The 17,343-nt window shown below is 44.8% G+C and overlaps 1 protein-coding gene across 1 annotated transcript in view; it reads left to right on the forward strand.

The window, feature by feature from the left end:
- The window catches only part of DAW1 (dynein assembly factor with WD repeats 1), a 124,739-nt gene that overhangs the window by 94,093 nt on the left and 13,303 nt on the right, over positions 1–17,343 (forward strand). The window contains exons 11-12 of the mRNA XM_075338688.1: positions 4,882–4,958; positions 13,894–14,056. Coding sequence (XP_075194803.1) covers positions 4,882–4,958; positions 13,894–14,056 — 240 coding nt within the window. The remainder of the gene's footprint in view (positions 1–4,881; positions 4,959–13,893; positions 14,057–17,343) is intronic.

Genomic DNA, 17,343 nt, shown 5'->3' on the forward strand with positions numbered 1-17,343 from the left:
ATCGCAGCGTGTGACAGCTACGAGCGACTGTGAACGAGCAAAAATACTCACAGTATCGTTGCTCGTTGACACGTCGCTCATTTTCAAAAAATCGATCGGCCTTCTGTGCTCCGGTTGTTCATCGTTTCCGAGGCAGCACACATCGCTCCGTGTGACACCCCGGGAATGATGAACACAGCTTACCTGCGGCCGCCGGCAATGCGGAAGCAAGGAGGAGGGCGGGATGTTTACGTCCCGCTCATCTCCACCCCTCCGCTTCTATTGGGCGGCCACTGTGTGACGTCGCTGTGACGCCGAACGTCCCTCACCCTTCAGGAAGAGGATGTTCGCCGCCCACAGCGAGGTCATTCGGGAGGTAACTGCGTGTGACGGGGGTTACTGACTTTGTGCGCCACGGGCATCTAATTGCCTGTAACGCACAAACGATGGGGGCGATGAGCAATCGCACGATAAATCGCTGCATGTAAAGCGGCCTTTAGAGTAAGGCTAATTTCACACATCTGTCTTTTCGCCGGATTGGCGGTTCCGGCACACTCCAGTACAGTGTATTCAGTACAATGGCAGCGCGACAAGCTCTGGTCACATGCTCTTATGTGACCCGGAAGTTGCCGTGCTGCCATTGTACTGTATCACACTGTACTGGAGTGTGCCGGAACCGCCAATCCGGCGAAAAGACGGATGTGTGAAACTCGCCTAAAGGCTGCCACATAGTAAGTGAATGTCAAGTTATACAGCTAGATATTAATATGGACTACAGCACATATTTCAGCGAGATATCTGGGGTTCTTGTCTTTTTTTATAGGGGTTGCTCTTTCCATTTTGCTTAAAACAAAAAAAAAAGGCAATTTTCTTGTATGAGCAAAAGATTATAGTGAAAAAATAATGGCTTAAAGGGAACCTGTCATCAGAAATTTACCTGTAAACCTAAAAGTTTCCCCCTCTGCAGCTCCTGGGCTGCATTCTAGCAAGCTTCCTATAGTTTTTGTGGCCCCTTTTATACCAAAATAATTACTTTATAAACTTGTACCTTTTCGTATGCAAATTTTGAAAATTATCCATGGGGGCGGGCTGCCTGGTGTCCGTTGCTGTCCTGCCGATTTACGCCGCCCCCGAAGGCTGAATTTCAAACCTCAGGACGCCGCCCCTGGGCGCCCGTGGTCCCGCGCATGCGCTGTGCGACTGTAGCGGTGCCGTGCACAGTGTGCACGTGTGACCGCTGGTGACGCTTTGCGCGGGCACGAGGTTATGGGCGGCGCTGTGAGTGTCATCAGCAAGTGCCGCCCATAACCTCGTGACTGCACTTTCCCCTTTGCCTCCTGCGTTCTGCGCAAGCGTCTCCTCGTAACCTGTGGTGGCCTGATCCGCTCCTCCCATCTATTTCCTGCTGCAGGGCAAGATGTCGGATCATTTGGCCAGCGCTTGCGCAGAACGCAGGAGGCAAAGGGGAGAGCGCGGCCACGGTATTATGGGCGGGCACTTGTGATGCATTCACAGCGCCGCCCAAAATATCGTGCCTGCGACCACGTCACCAGCAGTCCTCGCATGCACGGGACCTCGGGCGCTGTGGGCGGCGTCCTGATCTATGAAATGAAGCAATGGGGGACGGCGTAAACCAGAAGGAGGGACAGTAACGGACGCAAGAGAGCCAACTTTATAAAGTGTTTAATTTGGTTTAAAAGGGGGCACAAAAAGTACAGGAACCTAGTTAGAATGCAGCCCAGGAGCTGCAGAGGGGGAAACTTTTAGGTTTAAAGCTCAATTTCTGATGACAAGTTCCCTTTAAAGGATTGTTCTTAAAAAAACCCACAAAAATTGTTATCCCCTCTATATCAGTTAGCGGATAACTTGCTAATCCCTAGGGGTCCATCCACTGGGACTTCCAGCAATCCTGAGAACAGCGCTCTGCAGCCCCTCCTTAAATCGCAGACGCTGCTCATCCTCCGCATCCGTTTCTTTCATTGTCAATGGGACTACCAGAAAAGGCAGAGTACAGCATAATGAGCTGATGCAGTGTCACTTTGTGAAGTGGGCACCATTTTCCATTTGTTTATTCATTTTTTTTATGAGCCCCCAAACTACATTAATGTGTTGATAGTTGAAGAGATGTTTTTGTAACCGAATCTTACTCTCACAATGCTGCAGTAAATTGGTTCCCTGCTCTGCATTGTGGTACATCTGTGCTCTTAAATGGGATTTCTAGCTGCTCAGATTATTAAAGCATTATGAAGGCTATTAGAAATGAATAAACTATAATTTTCTTGCTATGAAAACTCTGCTCTGTTGCTGAGCTGTCATATGTGGTGATTTAGGGATGATCGAATACCTCAAATATTCGGCTCTGCGAATATTTGCCGAATAGGTCGCCGCTATTCGACTATTTGCGAATATTCGATGCGCAATGTAAGTATGGGAAATCTGAATAACAACTATTCGGAACTATTCGGGCCTCCCATAGACTTACATTGCGCATCGAATATTCGCATAGCGGCGACCTATTCGTCGAATATTCGCAAAGCCGAATATTTGAGATATTTGATCATCCCTAGTGGTGATGTTACCTCCAGTTCCTTACTTCTTGCTACAATCCGCACAGAGTATGGATTTTTCCTGTCTGGGCTATGAGCGGCTCAGCCAGCAGTCGGCAGTGTGCTCTGAACGGTGATGTCATGGAGCCAGGGCCTGTGATCCTTGGTATGTTTCACAATGTGGGAGACTCCACACAAAACAAGTCATCTTATCAGCTTATGAGTTTGTCACACTGAATTTTGCACATACTTTGCCGACTGTCATGGCAGCATTGGACTCTGTTCAGATTGCAGATTCTGACACTCCACCCGATGGTGTCTCTGTTGTATAGGATCAACACAGGCAGACTCAGGTGTTGACCTGCTGTGTGCTCGTTCATAGCCAGGCTAGAAAGTGTTAACCTCTGCTAGTTTGCTTGCTCCTTTAATCACATGTTGTGGGGAGAGACCAATCACATTTTCTCCCCTCCCATTTATGTTGGTGGAATCCTTCTATACATGCCAGTTATAGTTTATTCTAGGTTGGTCTGTGAGGTGTGGTGTTCCAGGCTCTCTGGTGAAACTTGTGCTTTAGTTGTGCCTATTGCTTGGTGCTGTTGTGTAGTTTACCCCCTGTTGTTTTGTTGTTTTGTTTTGGTTTTTTTTAACCTTGTCTGTCTTTATCTGTGGTTTCAACACACTCCTACCCCTTCCCTCCCTGGGGGGAAGGGGAATCAGATGAGGACTTGTGAGAAGCAGGGCCAGGAAGGAGACTCAGGCCTCTCCTCCTTCAGGAGTATCCTTGAGATTAGAGATAGCATAGAGTCCCCCTGAGCGACCGCTTCGGTGCCCCGGATCCCCGCTATCCTAAAGTCATTGTGACAGATTTTACTCAGAGGGGATGTAACTGGGCCACAGTGTTAGACACTTTAAAATAAATGAACACATTATATGACTCCTTTCTCAATGTCAGCACATGTAGCATCATTGACTGCAGGAGATTATGAAGATAGCACATGCTAGGTGAAGTGGGAAGAATACGAGCAAAGAGAAACTATGTATCTATCTTGAGACTGTATTGCTGTCTCAGGATGGAGCTTTGTAGCTGGATTGGGTCGCACAGATGGAGAAAGTTTGTGAGCTATGAGACAGATGCGGATCTGACACTTGAGAAATTTAGTCTTAAGTTACAGAGCAATAACTGGTACGAAGGTCAAATGAAGGTCAAGGTACACCGACCGGTGTACCGCGAGTGCAGTGCGATCTTTCTCTCGCCCCATAGACTTGAATGGGTGCGAGAGAAAGAGTCTCGCATTACAATCGCAGCATGCTGCAATTGTTTTCTTGGTCCGATTGGGGCCGAAAAAATAATCGCTTATGGGTGCTGGGACATACGATAATATTGGTCCGAGTGGAATGCGATGTTTTATTTTCATGCCGTGTGTCTTAGGCCTAATTCACTGCATGCTGTCACAGTCACCTTCTTCCAGCTACTCTGGTCATTTCACCATCCTGGGATCTGCTCAGAAAAGGAGGTTGGGCAGGGAGGACAGCCTCTATAATCTCTTTATATCCTTTTAATTCAGCAGAAATATAATCTCCTGATTTGTAATATTTCTATAGGCTGTTCGCTTTGTGAATGTATCACAATGTATAGAATTCTGGGCCACGGATGCCCCACTCTGCAAATTCATCATGATGCATGTACAATTTAATTAAGTGCTCTTACTCACAAGGACAAGCTTGAAATATACCCGATAAATGCAGCGGGGCATTACTGTTATCTCACGGAGCCAGTATACACTTTGTCCAACTTATATCACTATGAAAACAAGGTCACAAAATGGAGCTGTCCACAAAAGAGCTGATGACTGTGCGTAGGAGGAGGCTGAGCTGTAATAGAAGTGCGGCAAGGCTCTACGTACAAACCACGCAAGGCCCCCGATTAATGCTCCCACTATGCCTACATGTTAGAAATGTTTTATTCTTGTGAACAATGGAAAGGTCTTAAAGTACAGAGTAAAAGTCAGAAGGATCTGTAAGTTCTGTAGAAATGAATCAACAACGTAATATTTTCATGTCTGTACCCCCTTCCCTATAAGTACATACAGTGTATGAAAAGCATGATTCACATTTATTGCTATACAAATACGGTATCTGCCTCTGTCGAGGGCTTTACAATGTCTTTATGGTGATTACATACAGGCTTCGCCACTTTGCTGATAGCAGGTCCAGGAAAGCTTTGCTGGGGATTCATTTGTTCTGTTGGTATTTAGGTAAAGTCTAGAATTATCGTTAACCATGGTCAAAAGTGCCTCGTTACACCGGTCTGTAAGCGTTACCGTACAATTCTCTGTAATATTTCTGTTTTCAACAGGGACCGGCAGGGTATACAATGCAGCCAGCAGGAAGTACTTAGCCAAATTAGAGGGTCACGATGGAGAGATTTCCAAGGTAATCACTTAACTCAGCCTCTTAAAAATATAATGCTAATGTCGTTCTTGCCAAGACTCCAACCACTGGAATCACAGCAGTTTAGGTTGAGATGTGTCCACCCTTAACTTTTCATGAATTTGCTTTCAGACTCCAGTTTCTAAATTCAATACAACATATCAAACTCTTGATATTGCATAATGCAAATCACAAACAGAATGTCACCAGATGGGGGTCTCACCACAAATTTAGGTAGCCAAGAGCAGGGGGGTGTCTACTCACCAGGAAAGCCATGTTATATGGGGCAATGGTTGAAAGTAAGGTCTATTAAGGTCTCTACTCACCAGGACAGCCTTGTATGGGGCGATGGCTGAACGTAAGGTCTATTAGGGTCTCTGCTCACCAGGACAGCCTTGTTGTATGGGGCGATGGCTGAACGTAAGGTCCATTAGGATCTCTGCTCACCAGGACAGCCTTGTTGTATGGGGCGATGGCTGAACGTAAGGTCCATTAGGGTCTCTGCTCACCAGGACAGCCATGTTGTATGGGGCAGTGGTTGAAAGTAAGGTCTATTAAGGTCTCTACTCCCCTGGAAAGCCATGTTGTGTGGGGCGATAGCTGAACATAAGGTCTATTAGGGTCTCTGCTCACCAGGACAGCCTTGTTGTATGGGGCGATGGCTGAACGTAAGGTCCATTAGGATCTCTGCTCACCAGGACAGCCTTGTTGTATGGGGCGATGGCTGAACGTAAGGTCCATTAGGGTCTCTGCTCACCAGGACAGCCATGTTGCATGGGGCAGTGGTTGAAAGTAAGGTCTATTAAGGTCTCTACTCACCTGGAAAGCCATGTTGTGTGGGGCGATAGCTGAACGTAAGGTCTATTAGGGTCTCTCCTCACCAAGACAGCCTTGTTGTATGGGGAGATGGTTGAACATAAGATCTATTAGGGTCTCTTCTCACCAGGACAGCCATGTTATATGGGTTGATGGCTGAATGTAACATCTATTTGGGTCTCTACTCCCCAGGACTGCCACGTTGTATGGGGCGATGGCCGAACATAAGGTCTATTACTCCATGCATCTTTCTATAAGGTATATAAACAGTCATATGATCTGGAGATTAAAAACTGAGGTTACTTTTTTAGAGAACAGTAGGGATCTCATTGGTTAGATGATCTAACATAACTTTTTTTTCAGGCTCTGATCACATTGTGTTATAGAGAAGCTATAGTAGGAGAGAAAAGGCGCAATAGGGTCTTACCCGATTTACAGGGCAGAGGGAAAGGGTTAAAACACACTCACCTGGCTGGGTTGTGCCAGTCACAACCCCTTAGAGAACGTGGATGAGTGCTTTAGTGGTTCAGCAGCGGCCCCGTGTCTGAGCAAAGGATATCAAAGTGTAGACTGGAGGAAAAACGGGTTTAAAAACCGCGCTAGGAAACCACGAGCAAGGATGTAAATGAATATTTTTCTTTTATTTAGATAATTCCAACGCGTTTCGGAGACCCGTCTGTCTCCTTCCTCAGGGAAAAAGAATCTTACAGTCAATGAGGAGTTGTCCTTATAAAACAACATACAGACAAAAGGAAAAAAAAAAAAAAAGGGAGGGGGGTGTAACCAATCTTGACGTCATCACTCCATGTGCTGCAGAGTGATGACTCATTTCTACGTGGAGAAAAGCTGCATCATGATATAAACTTCACATATTAAAACAAATATTTAAAGTGCTCTAAATGTGAAAAGATAAATAAATGAGTATCTTATTTACCCAATAATTTGTCTGTGTTTTTTTTTTTTTTTGTTTGTTTTTTTTGGATTTGTCTGTATATATACATACATGCACATTCATAATTTATATATATACATACATGCACATTTTTAGTTTTCTCACTTTCCAAAATAAAAAAAAAAAACAAAAAAAAAAAACACAGACAAATTATTGGGTAAATAAGATACTCATTTATTTATCTTTTCACATTTAGAGCACTTTAAATATTTGTTTTAATATGTGAAGTTTATATCATGATGCAGCTTTTCTCCACGTGGAAATGAGTCATCACTCTGCAGCACATGGAGTGATGACGTCAAGATTGGTTACACCCCCCTCCCTTTTTTTTTTTTTTTTTTTTTTTTTTCCTTTTGTCTGTATGTTGTTTTATAAGGACAACTCCTCATTGACTGTAAGATTCTTTTTCCCTGAGGAAGGAGACAGATGGGTCTCCGAAACGCGTTGGAATTATCTAAATAAAAGAAAAATATTCATTTACATCCTTGCTCGTGGTTTCCTAGCGCGGTTTTTAAACCCGTTTTTCCTCCAGTCTACACTTTGATATCACATTGTGTTATAGACATTTGACATGTGTGATGAAGATCAGACTTTGATAGATTTCTGTTCCCTAAATAAAACAGGTCACCCACTCATACCTGATTGTTCTCCCACTGGATGAAAACACCAGACTCTAATTTAATTTTCTAATTCTAAAGGTTCACATACTTTTGTCACTCACAATCATTTTATATTGAATCATTTTATCATTTAAAAAATAACAAAGTCTCATATTTTTGACTCATTTGTTTGATCTGTTTCTCGTTCTCTATATTTTTAGGACTGTGGTGAAAACCTGATGTAGTTTTAGGTCAATTTTATACAGAAATAATGAAAATGCTGAAGGGTTCACAAACTTTCAAGCACCACTGTACCTCTGATGTTTTGAACATATGCAGTTCTTTGCCGTACGTATATATGCACCTCGCTGTATGCGGATGATTCTGGAGGGGTCCGCAGAGGGGTTTGCTCACTGAGACCAGTCTGGCTTCAGTAACTGCATTCACGCCCCCTGGATCTGACTGACAGTCCCTGCACAGTTTGCACTCTTACCGCCATCTTTTCTCCTCTCATAGCTTTCCTATTAGTCCACTGTGATAGGGCATCGAGATGCTGGAATGAGCTGAAACTGAAGACCTGGGAATCATGGACTGTCAGTGCAGCTATGGGAATCGGAATACTGTCAGTCAGTAAATGTCTCTCTGGACTAGTCCTGGATCATTAGCATACAGCAAGGTGCTGTGTATATGTTGATTTTTCACAAATGTGTATAATTCCAGTACTTAATAAGCATGCTACTGGAATATATGAATGAATGCCAGGTTATGGGGGCAATTTAAAGGCATCTATACACCTGAAAAGTTTAAAGCTATGCGGCACTGATCTTGTAATTGGACTATAAGCGGCAAGTGTGGAAGAATTGTATTTAACCTGTGAAGCCGCGTGATTTATAAAGGGGGGATACTTACAATGAGCATTTTTCATTTTTCTTCTCGGACTCTAGGGTTCCCAGTTCACAGCCAGTTTTTGTCTATATGAGATTTTTCAGAGCTACTTGATTCATTTCTCAGATCACTATGTATTGTACATTGTTTTTTACACATGATCTTGTACACAGCGGTTTTCCTTCAGTGGTGATTAAATATGAATGTGTGTAGACATGATATTGGCACATGTCCAGCCTGCACAGCTTTGTTAGATGTGTTCTGCGCTGGGCTGTAAAAGACCCATTGCTCTCACAACACCGTTTATCAATAATTCACACTGCCGGCTCCCCCTCCTGATCAGTAACCGGGGCACATGTCAGACAGCGCTTCTCTGCTGTATTACTAGTAAATGTGCTACCGTATATGTGCTGGAGTGAGCGTCGCCCGTAGGACATGCAGGCAGCCATGGAGCATCGGCAGAGATGTGTTCATAAAAACTGTCTGATTGTTCTTTCCTGAAGCAGTCTCTCCTCGCTCTTTGGTAGTTTATTATGTCAAGTGTGGAAACTGCTCACATTTGTACAGAAGTAAATAAAATATTAGGAAATACCCTTGAAAGATGTTATGCCAGTTACTATTCATGTGCTACAACGACAATATGGATACATTTAATAGCAGAATTAATTGTCAGACACACTACATGGACCAGGGCTGTGGAGTCGGAGTTGTGGAGTCGGAGTTGTGGAGTCGGAGTTGTGGAGTCGGAGTTGTGGAGTCGGAGTTGTGGAGTCGGAGTCAGAGTCGGTGTTCATTTTGGTGGAGTCGGAGTCAATATAAAACCGACTCCGACTCCTAAAATATATAATAAATTGGGTACAGTACTTCAATGCAGAATGTGCTGAATAGGAATTTGGAAAAGTTATGAAATGTCCTATAAATGGCTGTTCTATTCCTGATCTAAGGCGGGCTTTGCACGTTGCAATATCGGTAACAATGTGTTACCGACGCTGCAGCCATAGTCCCCACCTCCGTCGCAGGTACGATATCTTGTGATTGCTGCAGTTCCGAACATTATCGCTACGCCAGCTTCACATGCACTCACCTGCCCTGCGACGTCGCTCTGGCCGGCGAACCGCCTCCTTACTAAGGGGGCGGGTCCTGCGGCGTCATAGCGACGTCACACGGCAGGCAGCCAATAAAAGCGGAGGGGCGGAGATGAGCAGGACGTAAACATCCCGCCCACCTCCTTCCTCCGCATAACCGTCCGGGACGCAGGTAGGAGATGTTCCTCGCTCCAGCGGATTCACTCATAGCGATGTGTGCTGCCTGCTGGAACGAGGAACAACATCGTAACATCGCAGCAGCAGCATTATGAAAATGTCGGCCCCTACACCGATCCTACGATAACGACGCTTTTGCGCTCGTTAATCGTATGTAAAAGGCTTTACACACTACGATGTTGACAGCGACGCCAGATGTGCGTCACTTTCGATTTGACCCCACCGACATCGCACCTGCGATATCATAGTGTTCAAAGCCCGCCTAAGGCTTCATTCACACAAAGCGTTTTTGCTGCGTTTTATGAGAATACGTTTTTCAGCTGCAAAAACAGATCAGCTTTTTAAAAAACCGCATCACCTGAAAGATTTTTGAGCTCATAGATAATGTTTTCAATAGCAAAAGCAGATGAGAAAAATAACGGACAATTTCTTCAAACATGATAAGTACAATTAAACTGATCAATGAGAGTAACGAAGAACAGCTAGAAGAAAATTTAGGATTCAGTATGTTTGAGATGGAAGGCCACAGCGCTGTTCATGTAATTGAGGTACAGACAGATATTACATCAGAAGAACCGCAAAATGATACTTTAGAATTAGATGATCTTGTTGAATCTGCTTCAAAACACTTTCATGTTCATCACATGCGCTGTGTTGTGCACACACTGCAGCTGGAAATAAGAGATAGTCTGCAAGAGGGACATGCTGGAAATCTGATTGGAAAAGTGAGGAAATTGGTTATTGCCGCCAGAACCCCTAAAATTGATTCCATCTTGAAGAGACATGCTGGGAAAGGGGCAATTGTCGATCAAGCCACTCTGTGGGGCAGCACTTATTTAATGATTGAGTGATTGCTTGAACTAAAACCGTTTCTTATAGATATGGCGAACCCTCAGGTAACCCTAAAGGCTGCTTTACACGTATCAATTTATCGTGCGTTCGCATGTGCGATCGCACCCGCCCCCATCGTTTGTGCGATACGGGCAATTTGTTGCCCGTGTCGCACAAAGTCGGTAACCCCTGTCACACGTACTTACCTCCTGAACGACCTCGCTGTGGGCGGTGAACATCCTCTTCCTGAAGTGGGGGGGACGTTCGGCGTCACAGCGGCCGGCAAATAGAAGCGGAGGGGTGGATATAAGCGGGACGTAAACATCCCACCTACCTCCTTCCTTCCGCATTGCCGGCGCCCGCAGGTAAGCTGCAGTTCATCGTTCCCGGGGTGTCACATGGAGCGACGTGTGATGCCTCGGGAATGATGAACAACCAGAGCACAGAAGGACGTTTGATTTTTTGAAAATGAGCGACGTGTCAACGAGCAACGATAAGGTGAGTACTTTTGCTCGTTCACAGTCGTTCATTTGTGTTACACGCTACGATATGTCAAACGAGGCCGGATGTGCGTCACTAACAACGTGACCCCGACGACATATCGTTAGATATATCGTAGCGTGTAAAGCGGCCTTAAATGAAGGTCAATGGACAGGGGTGGCTGAATTGAAGGAATTGCTAAATCACCCATTTACCGTGACTAAAATATTACAAGCTGAGAATTTAACTCCTGGCATTTTCATAAGGGAGTGGAAGAACTTGCTATTTTGCCTGTCCCAAAGAGGAGGTGTAATCGCAGATGGCATTTCTGCTTCAATGAAACGGAGAGAGACACAGCTATTGGAAAATAAAATTCTTCTGGCAGCTGTTTATGTGGACCCAAGTCATCGTATACTGCTTGATGATCAACAGCTTACTAAAGGAAAAGAAGCTCTGACTGAGGTAGCAGTTAGGATGAGCAGCTACAGGACTGCTAGGTGCAAGAGGACTTGGGTCCTGACAGTGCTACTGCTGCCATATCTTCATCCTCATGAGATGAAGAGTTTAACTTTGACAAGTATTTGGATGACATGGAGCAGGCAAAGCATTGCCGCAAGGAAAAAGATTTCACTCCGTCTCCTATAGCAGCAGATTGACCATATTTCAGCAAAATTTTTCACTTGCTCTCAAAGAAATAGAAAATGTCAACTGTTCATCAAAACTGACTGTGCATGAGGCAATTCCTTTATACCCGGAAATTGTTAGAGATGTTGCCCATGAGGTTACGGCTTTTCCTCCAACCCAAGTTACTGTAGAAAGGTTCTTCTCTAGCCTTAAAATTATTAGGTCAGATTTGAGGTCATCTGCGAATGAGGCTCTGATGGAGGCAATTCTATTTCTTACAACAAATTCATAGACTGCACAAATGTTAGTTAGTATGTTTTTGTTGAAAACTGTTTTTTGCCACTTACATAGTTTACTACATTATGTATGTGTGTGTGTGTGTGTATATGCCGTATATATATATATATATAAAAATAAAATCTATATTACATAGTGTATTACATATTTACAATTTATTACAGTTTTTTGTGTTCTAAAGTTATATTCCAATAAATATATTTTATATTCTATCTAAATATCTTGATTATTGTATCATAAAAATGATTAAATGTCTGATGTTCACATTGTACTACAATACATTTTTCACTTAAATGTAAGCAATATATGTGGTAGTCGAAGTCGTGGAGTTGGAGTTGCTGCAAGGGAAATTGAGGAGTCGGAGTCGCAGGTTTGGCTTACCGACTCCACTCCACAGCCCTAATATGGAAACATGTAACTGGATACCTCCACATTACACCTACAGGAGCTTTTATGAAATCCCAATGTGAAGTTACGTTCAGAAATATTTGGACATTGATAGAATCTCCATGATTTGACCTCTGCATGCCACTATTTTTGAATTAAAGGGATTGTCCACTCCTTTTTATCCCACATGTTTCTCCCACATAAGATAAAAAAATATCATAACTGCCTCCCATGGTGGCACTGTTCCAGTGGTGTTGGGGCTCAAATTCTCAGGGGTCACGTGAGGTTTTGATGTCATGCGATCTCCGTACCCAATCACCGCCGGCTTTTCTCTCCCCTCCTTCGGACGCAGGGGGAGTCAGCAGGAAGTGAGCGGCATCCGCAACAAATTAACCCATTTGTCTGAAGGCGAGGACAGAGAAGCTGGCAGTAATTGGGTGCGAGGCTCGCATGATGTGTCAACCTCACGTGAGCCCAGTAAACGCGAGCCCTGCTGGAACGGCACCATTAGAGGAGGAGAGTATGAGCTATTTTATTTGGGGGAAACATCTGGAACGAGACTAGGTTGTCCTAGCCGTGGACAACTCCTTTAAAATGAGTAACTGAGATACAAGTGAAGTGTAGATTTTCAGGTAGAAAAAAGAGTTTGAACAATGATATCCTGTGATACGTTTAGGAATCCAACCATTTTTCTACACATTCAACAACAAAAAGAGAAAATACGGTCCTGCACCAAAAAGGGTGCCCTTATCAGAAGCCGAGAGGCGACTCAGATCCTCCATAAGCTTGAACTTAGTCATGGGTGCACGCTTCAAAAAGTAATCCATCCAATGTGCAAGAGTAGAAGAAACAGGAGAGGCAAAACTCCAGGAACCAAATAAATGAAAAAACTTTTTATTCAATCTGTGTGCATAAAATTGCAGTGGCGAGGCTGGGTGCGGGCCTTCACAGGACTTCGGCCGTTTCGCTCTGGCGTGCACTTCTACGGGTCCATGAAAGTGAGCAAAGACCGCCGGCGGTGATGCAAAATGCCGATTTCCCTTCACTGGAACTAAGATGTCATGGTCGCCCCATGAAAACAACCTCATAACATTATTTCTACTCCACCAAAGTATACACTTGGCACAATGCATGTGGTCAGGTAACGTTTTCCTGGCATACACCAAACCCAGGCTCATCTATCAGATGAAAGACAGAGACCATAGAACATTTTTCCACTGCTCCAGAGTCCAGTGGTGGTGGCTTCATACCACTATATCCCATGCTTGGTATTGAGCTTTGGTGATGTTAGGCCCTGTGTGCACTAGACGTTTTTGCTTCGTTTTTTGCAGCGTTTTTTACCGCGTTTTTATGCAGAAAACGCTGTGACATTGCTTCCCCAGCAATGTCTATGGGTTTTCAGAAGTGCTGTCCGCACACAGCGTTTTTTTGTAGCTGCGTTTTTGTGGTGACCACAAAAACGCAGCATGTCAATTATTTCTGTGTTTTTCACAGCGTTTTTCACTCATTGAATGCAGTGCACAAAAAAGCAGCCAAAAACGCACAAAAAACGCAGCGTCAAAAAACGCCTAGTGCGCACATAGCCTAAAGCTGTGCTAATGTTACTTTCAGAGGAGGTTTGGACTCAACAGTTATTAAGTCATCAGATTGTTGGCGACTTTTATGTCTTGCATCTTTCACTTTAAGGAGATGACTTTAATGTTACATTGCTGTTGTGTCACAATGTATTGTGCTTTGGCTTTACCATGACTTCTTTCTAACTATCAGACACCTAAACAATGGCACTTTGTTCATATGTATTCCAGATTTGTTTCAATGCCCAAGGCACCCGAATTTTAACGGCCAGCTCTGATAAGACCGCCCGCCTCTGGGATCCGCACTCGGGGCAGTGTGTTCAGGTGCTGGAGGGACACTCAGATGAGATTTTCTCCTGTGCTTTCAACTATGAGGGGAACACCATTATTACAGGTAGGATTGCCTATACTATCTTATATTTATACTGCAGGGGTAATTTTACCATAAACTAAAGTGTAAAATGTTTAAAAAAAACAACAAAAAAAACCCCAGAGAGCAGAAGTAAAATGATATGGGAATGGGAAATGCTCACAAAAATATCAGTTTGCTATCTATGAATATTTCAGAGTCTCATTTAAAGAGAAATTGGTGCTAGTCAGAACTATTAAAGGGGTATTCCCATGTTTGTCCTAGGATCAGTTGTCTGCATGGTGCAGACAAAGATAGTCAGGATTACAGAAACAGCCGAGCAGGCCTAACCATAATCATCGTACTGCTATGATTATTCTCTAAATGTTCTTTGGAAAATGATAGATTTAATTTAAAGGGAATCTGTCATGTGAAAAAAACACTAGTAGGCTATGTGCGCACTAGAAATGTGAAGTTTCTCAAGAAAATTTATTGAGAAACTTCTGCCAGTGAAAGATTTCCGGACCTGCGGAAAAAATCCGCACCAAATCCGCATGCGGTTTTGCCACGGATTTGCCGCGGATTTACCGCGGATTTACCGCAGGTTTGTCCCTGCAATAAATAATAAAGATAATCGATAGACAGATAATGGATAGAGGGAAAGATGGATAGATGAATAGATGAATAGATAGATAGATAGAGGGATAGATAGATAGATAGATAGATAGATAGAGGGATAGATAGATAGATAGATAGATAGATAGATGAGAAAAACCTATATAATGTTCCACCTCCCTGCATTTTCTAAGCTGGCACCCTTTAGTGACTTTCATGTGGCACTAAAGGGTGCTTAGCCTTGTATTTAGCCATAAAATAAATAAATAATTAAAAAAAAACGACGTGAGGTCCCCCCATTTTTTGTAGCCAGCTAGGGTAAAGCAGACGGCTGCAGCCTGCAGACCACCGCTGGCAGCTTCACCTTGGCTGATAATCCAAAACAGTGGGCACCCCACGCTGTTATTTTAAATTATATAAATAATTTAAAACAAAAAACGTGCGGTCCCCCCCATATTGGATCACCAGCCAAGGTAAAGCGGACAGCTGGGGTCTGATATTCTCAGACTAGGGAGGTCCACTGTTATTGGACACTCCCAGCCTAAAAATAGCAGGCCGCAGCCGCCCCAGAAGTGGCGCATCCATTAGACGTGCCAATCCTGGCGCTTTGCCCCAGCTCATCCCGCGCCCTGGTGCGTTGGCAAACGGGGTAATATATGGGGTTGATGCCAGATGTGTAATGTCACCTGGCATCAAGCCCTGGGGTTGGTGAGGTCAGGCGTCTATCAGATACCCGACATCACCAACCCAGTCAGTAATAATTAAAAAATAGACAACAAAAAAAGTTTTATTTGAAAAAACACTCCCCAAAACATTCCCTCTTTAACCAATTTATTGAAAAGAGCACAATCAATTCCACGTCCGGCGTAATCCAATAAGGGGGGGGGGGCACGGCGATCCATACCATAGTCGCTGTCCCAGTCAATGAAGAACAGAATGTTCCCCATTGGCTGGGAGAGCAATGCAGTGACCTGAGCTAACATCAATAGGTCAGCTCAGGTCACTGCAGGGGATGACGAGCGCTGCCATCAGGAGCATAGATGAGATCATTACCTTCTGTGATCATCTCCTGTACTGCTGACGTCAGCGCTGTCACTGACTTCTATGCCCGCCGCGTTGTCAGAAGTATCGCGAGAGCCCGTGACGTCACCGCTAGTGACAGTCTCGGGCCGCTCGCGAGACGGGCATAGACAGCAGTGACCGCGGTGACGTCAGGAGGCAGGAGATCGTCACAGCAGGTAATGATTTCACCTCCTGACAGCAGCGATCGTCATCCCCGCGGCTCCCAGCACTGCAGGGTGTCAGTGTCTGCCTGCGCTGCCGCGTGACAGGCTGCTGACACTGCGGGCAGACACTGACACCCTGCAGTGCAGGCAGCCGCGAGGCCGGAGCAGGACACAGACTGCACGGGCACCTGGAGGTCGCACGGAAGTGCTTCTGTGCGGCGTCCAGGGAGTGCGACGTCTGTGTTTACTCTGCTCCGCCTCCTCTTCCTGGCATAATGATATCGCTTCCTGCAAAACCGCAGGCAGCGATGAGCATTCCCGCAGGTAATTCGCGGCTATTCCGGTGGTATACCGCACATCATTGCTACCTGCGGAATACCCCCGGAATACCGCAGGTACCTGCGGAAATTAATGGACATGCACATTTTCTCAAGAAAGTTTCTCGATTAAAATTTTCTCAAGAAATTTTCTTGAGAAAAATCCGCACAGTGCGCACAACTATTTTTTTTTCTCATTGAATTTCATGGGAAATGTCTGCACAAAGATTGCAGACATTTCTCAAGAAATTTCCGGGGCAAATCCGCGGGTAAATCCGCAGGTAAAAAGCTCTAGTGCGCACATAGCCTTAGGCCCTGTGCGCACTGGAAAACGGAATTTTCTTAAGAAAATTCTGCAGGGTCTGAAAGACTACCGCACCCGCAGTAAAAACCCGCGGCAAGCCGCACCCAAAAACCGCATGCGGTTTGCTGCGTTTTTACCGCAGTATTGTTCGCGGTACTGCCGTGTGCGGGTTGGTACATGTGCTTTAATGCATTCAATGCAATAAAGCACATTGAAAAAAAAAAAAAGTAATTTCCTTCTGAGATAGATAGCAAATAGATAAATAGACAGATAGAAGAATAGATAGAGGGATAGATAGAGTCCCTGTGAGCACGCGCTGCATTTCTCCTGAGCGGTGGTGTGTTGCACATTACCGGCCGTGGGAAATGACCTGTGGTTACCTCTCTGCAGTCTGTCTCGTTGCGATGCTGCATTCAGCGCTGTGTGTCAGTCGCGGCTAGATGCAAGCATCGCAGGACGTGGATTACACTGGAGCTGTGTGTTTCGGGGGTGTTAATAAAGGGGTGGACCAGGGGCTTTTTTGTGTTTTATTTAAAATAAAGGATTTTTCGGTGTGTGTTTTTTTTCACTTTACTTACGGGTTGATCATGTAAGCGGTCTCATAGACGCTGCCATGATCAAGCCTGGACTTAGTGGCGGCGATCCGCCGCCATGAACTCCTTATATTACCCTGATTGCCACTGCATCACGGCAACAGGAAGACACTCCGGGACTGTTGCATTATGGATGCGACAGTCCCGGGGCAGCTTAGGGCTGATATTCTCGGCTGCGGGAGGAGGGGGCATTAACCCTGCCCCTCGCCCTCCCCAGCCTGAGAATACTGGGCCGCCGCTGTGTGCTTACCTCGGCAGGACGGTAAAAATACGACGG

The sequence above is a fragment of the Anomaloglossus baeobatrachus genome, chromosome 3, assembly GCF_048569485.1.
Source record: "Anomaloglossus baeobatrachus isolate aAnoBae1 chromosome 3, aAnoBae1.hap1, whole genome shotgun sequence".
In the NCBI taxonomy this organism is placed as follows: Eukaryota; Metazoa; Chordata; class Amphibia; order Anura; family Aromobatidae; genus Anomaloglossus; species Anomaloglossus baeobatrachus.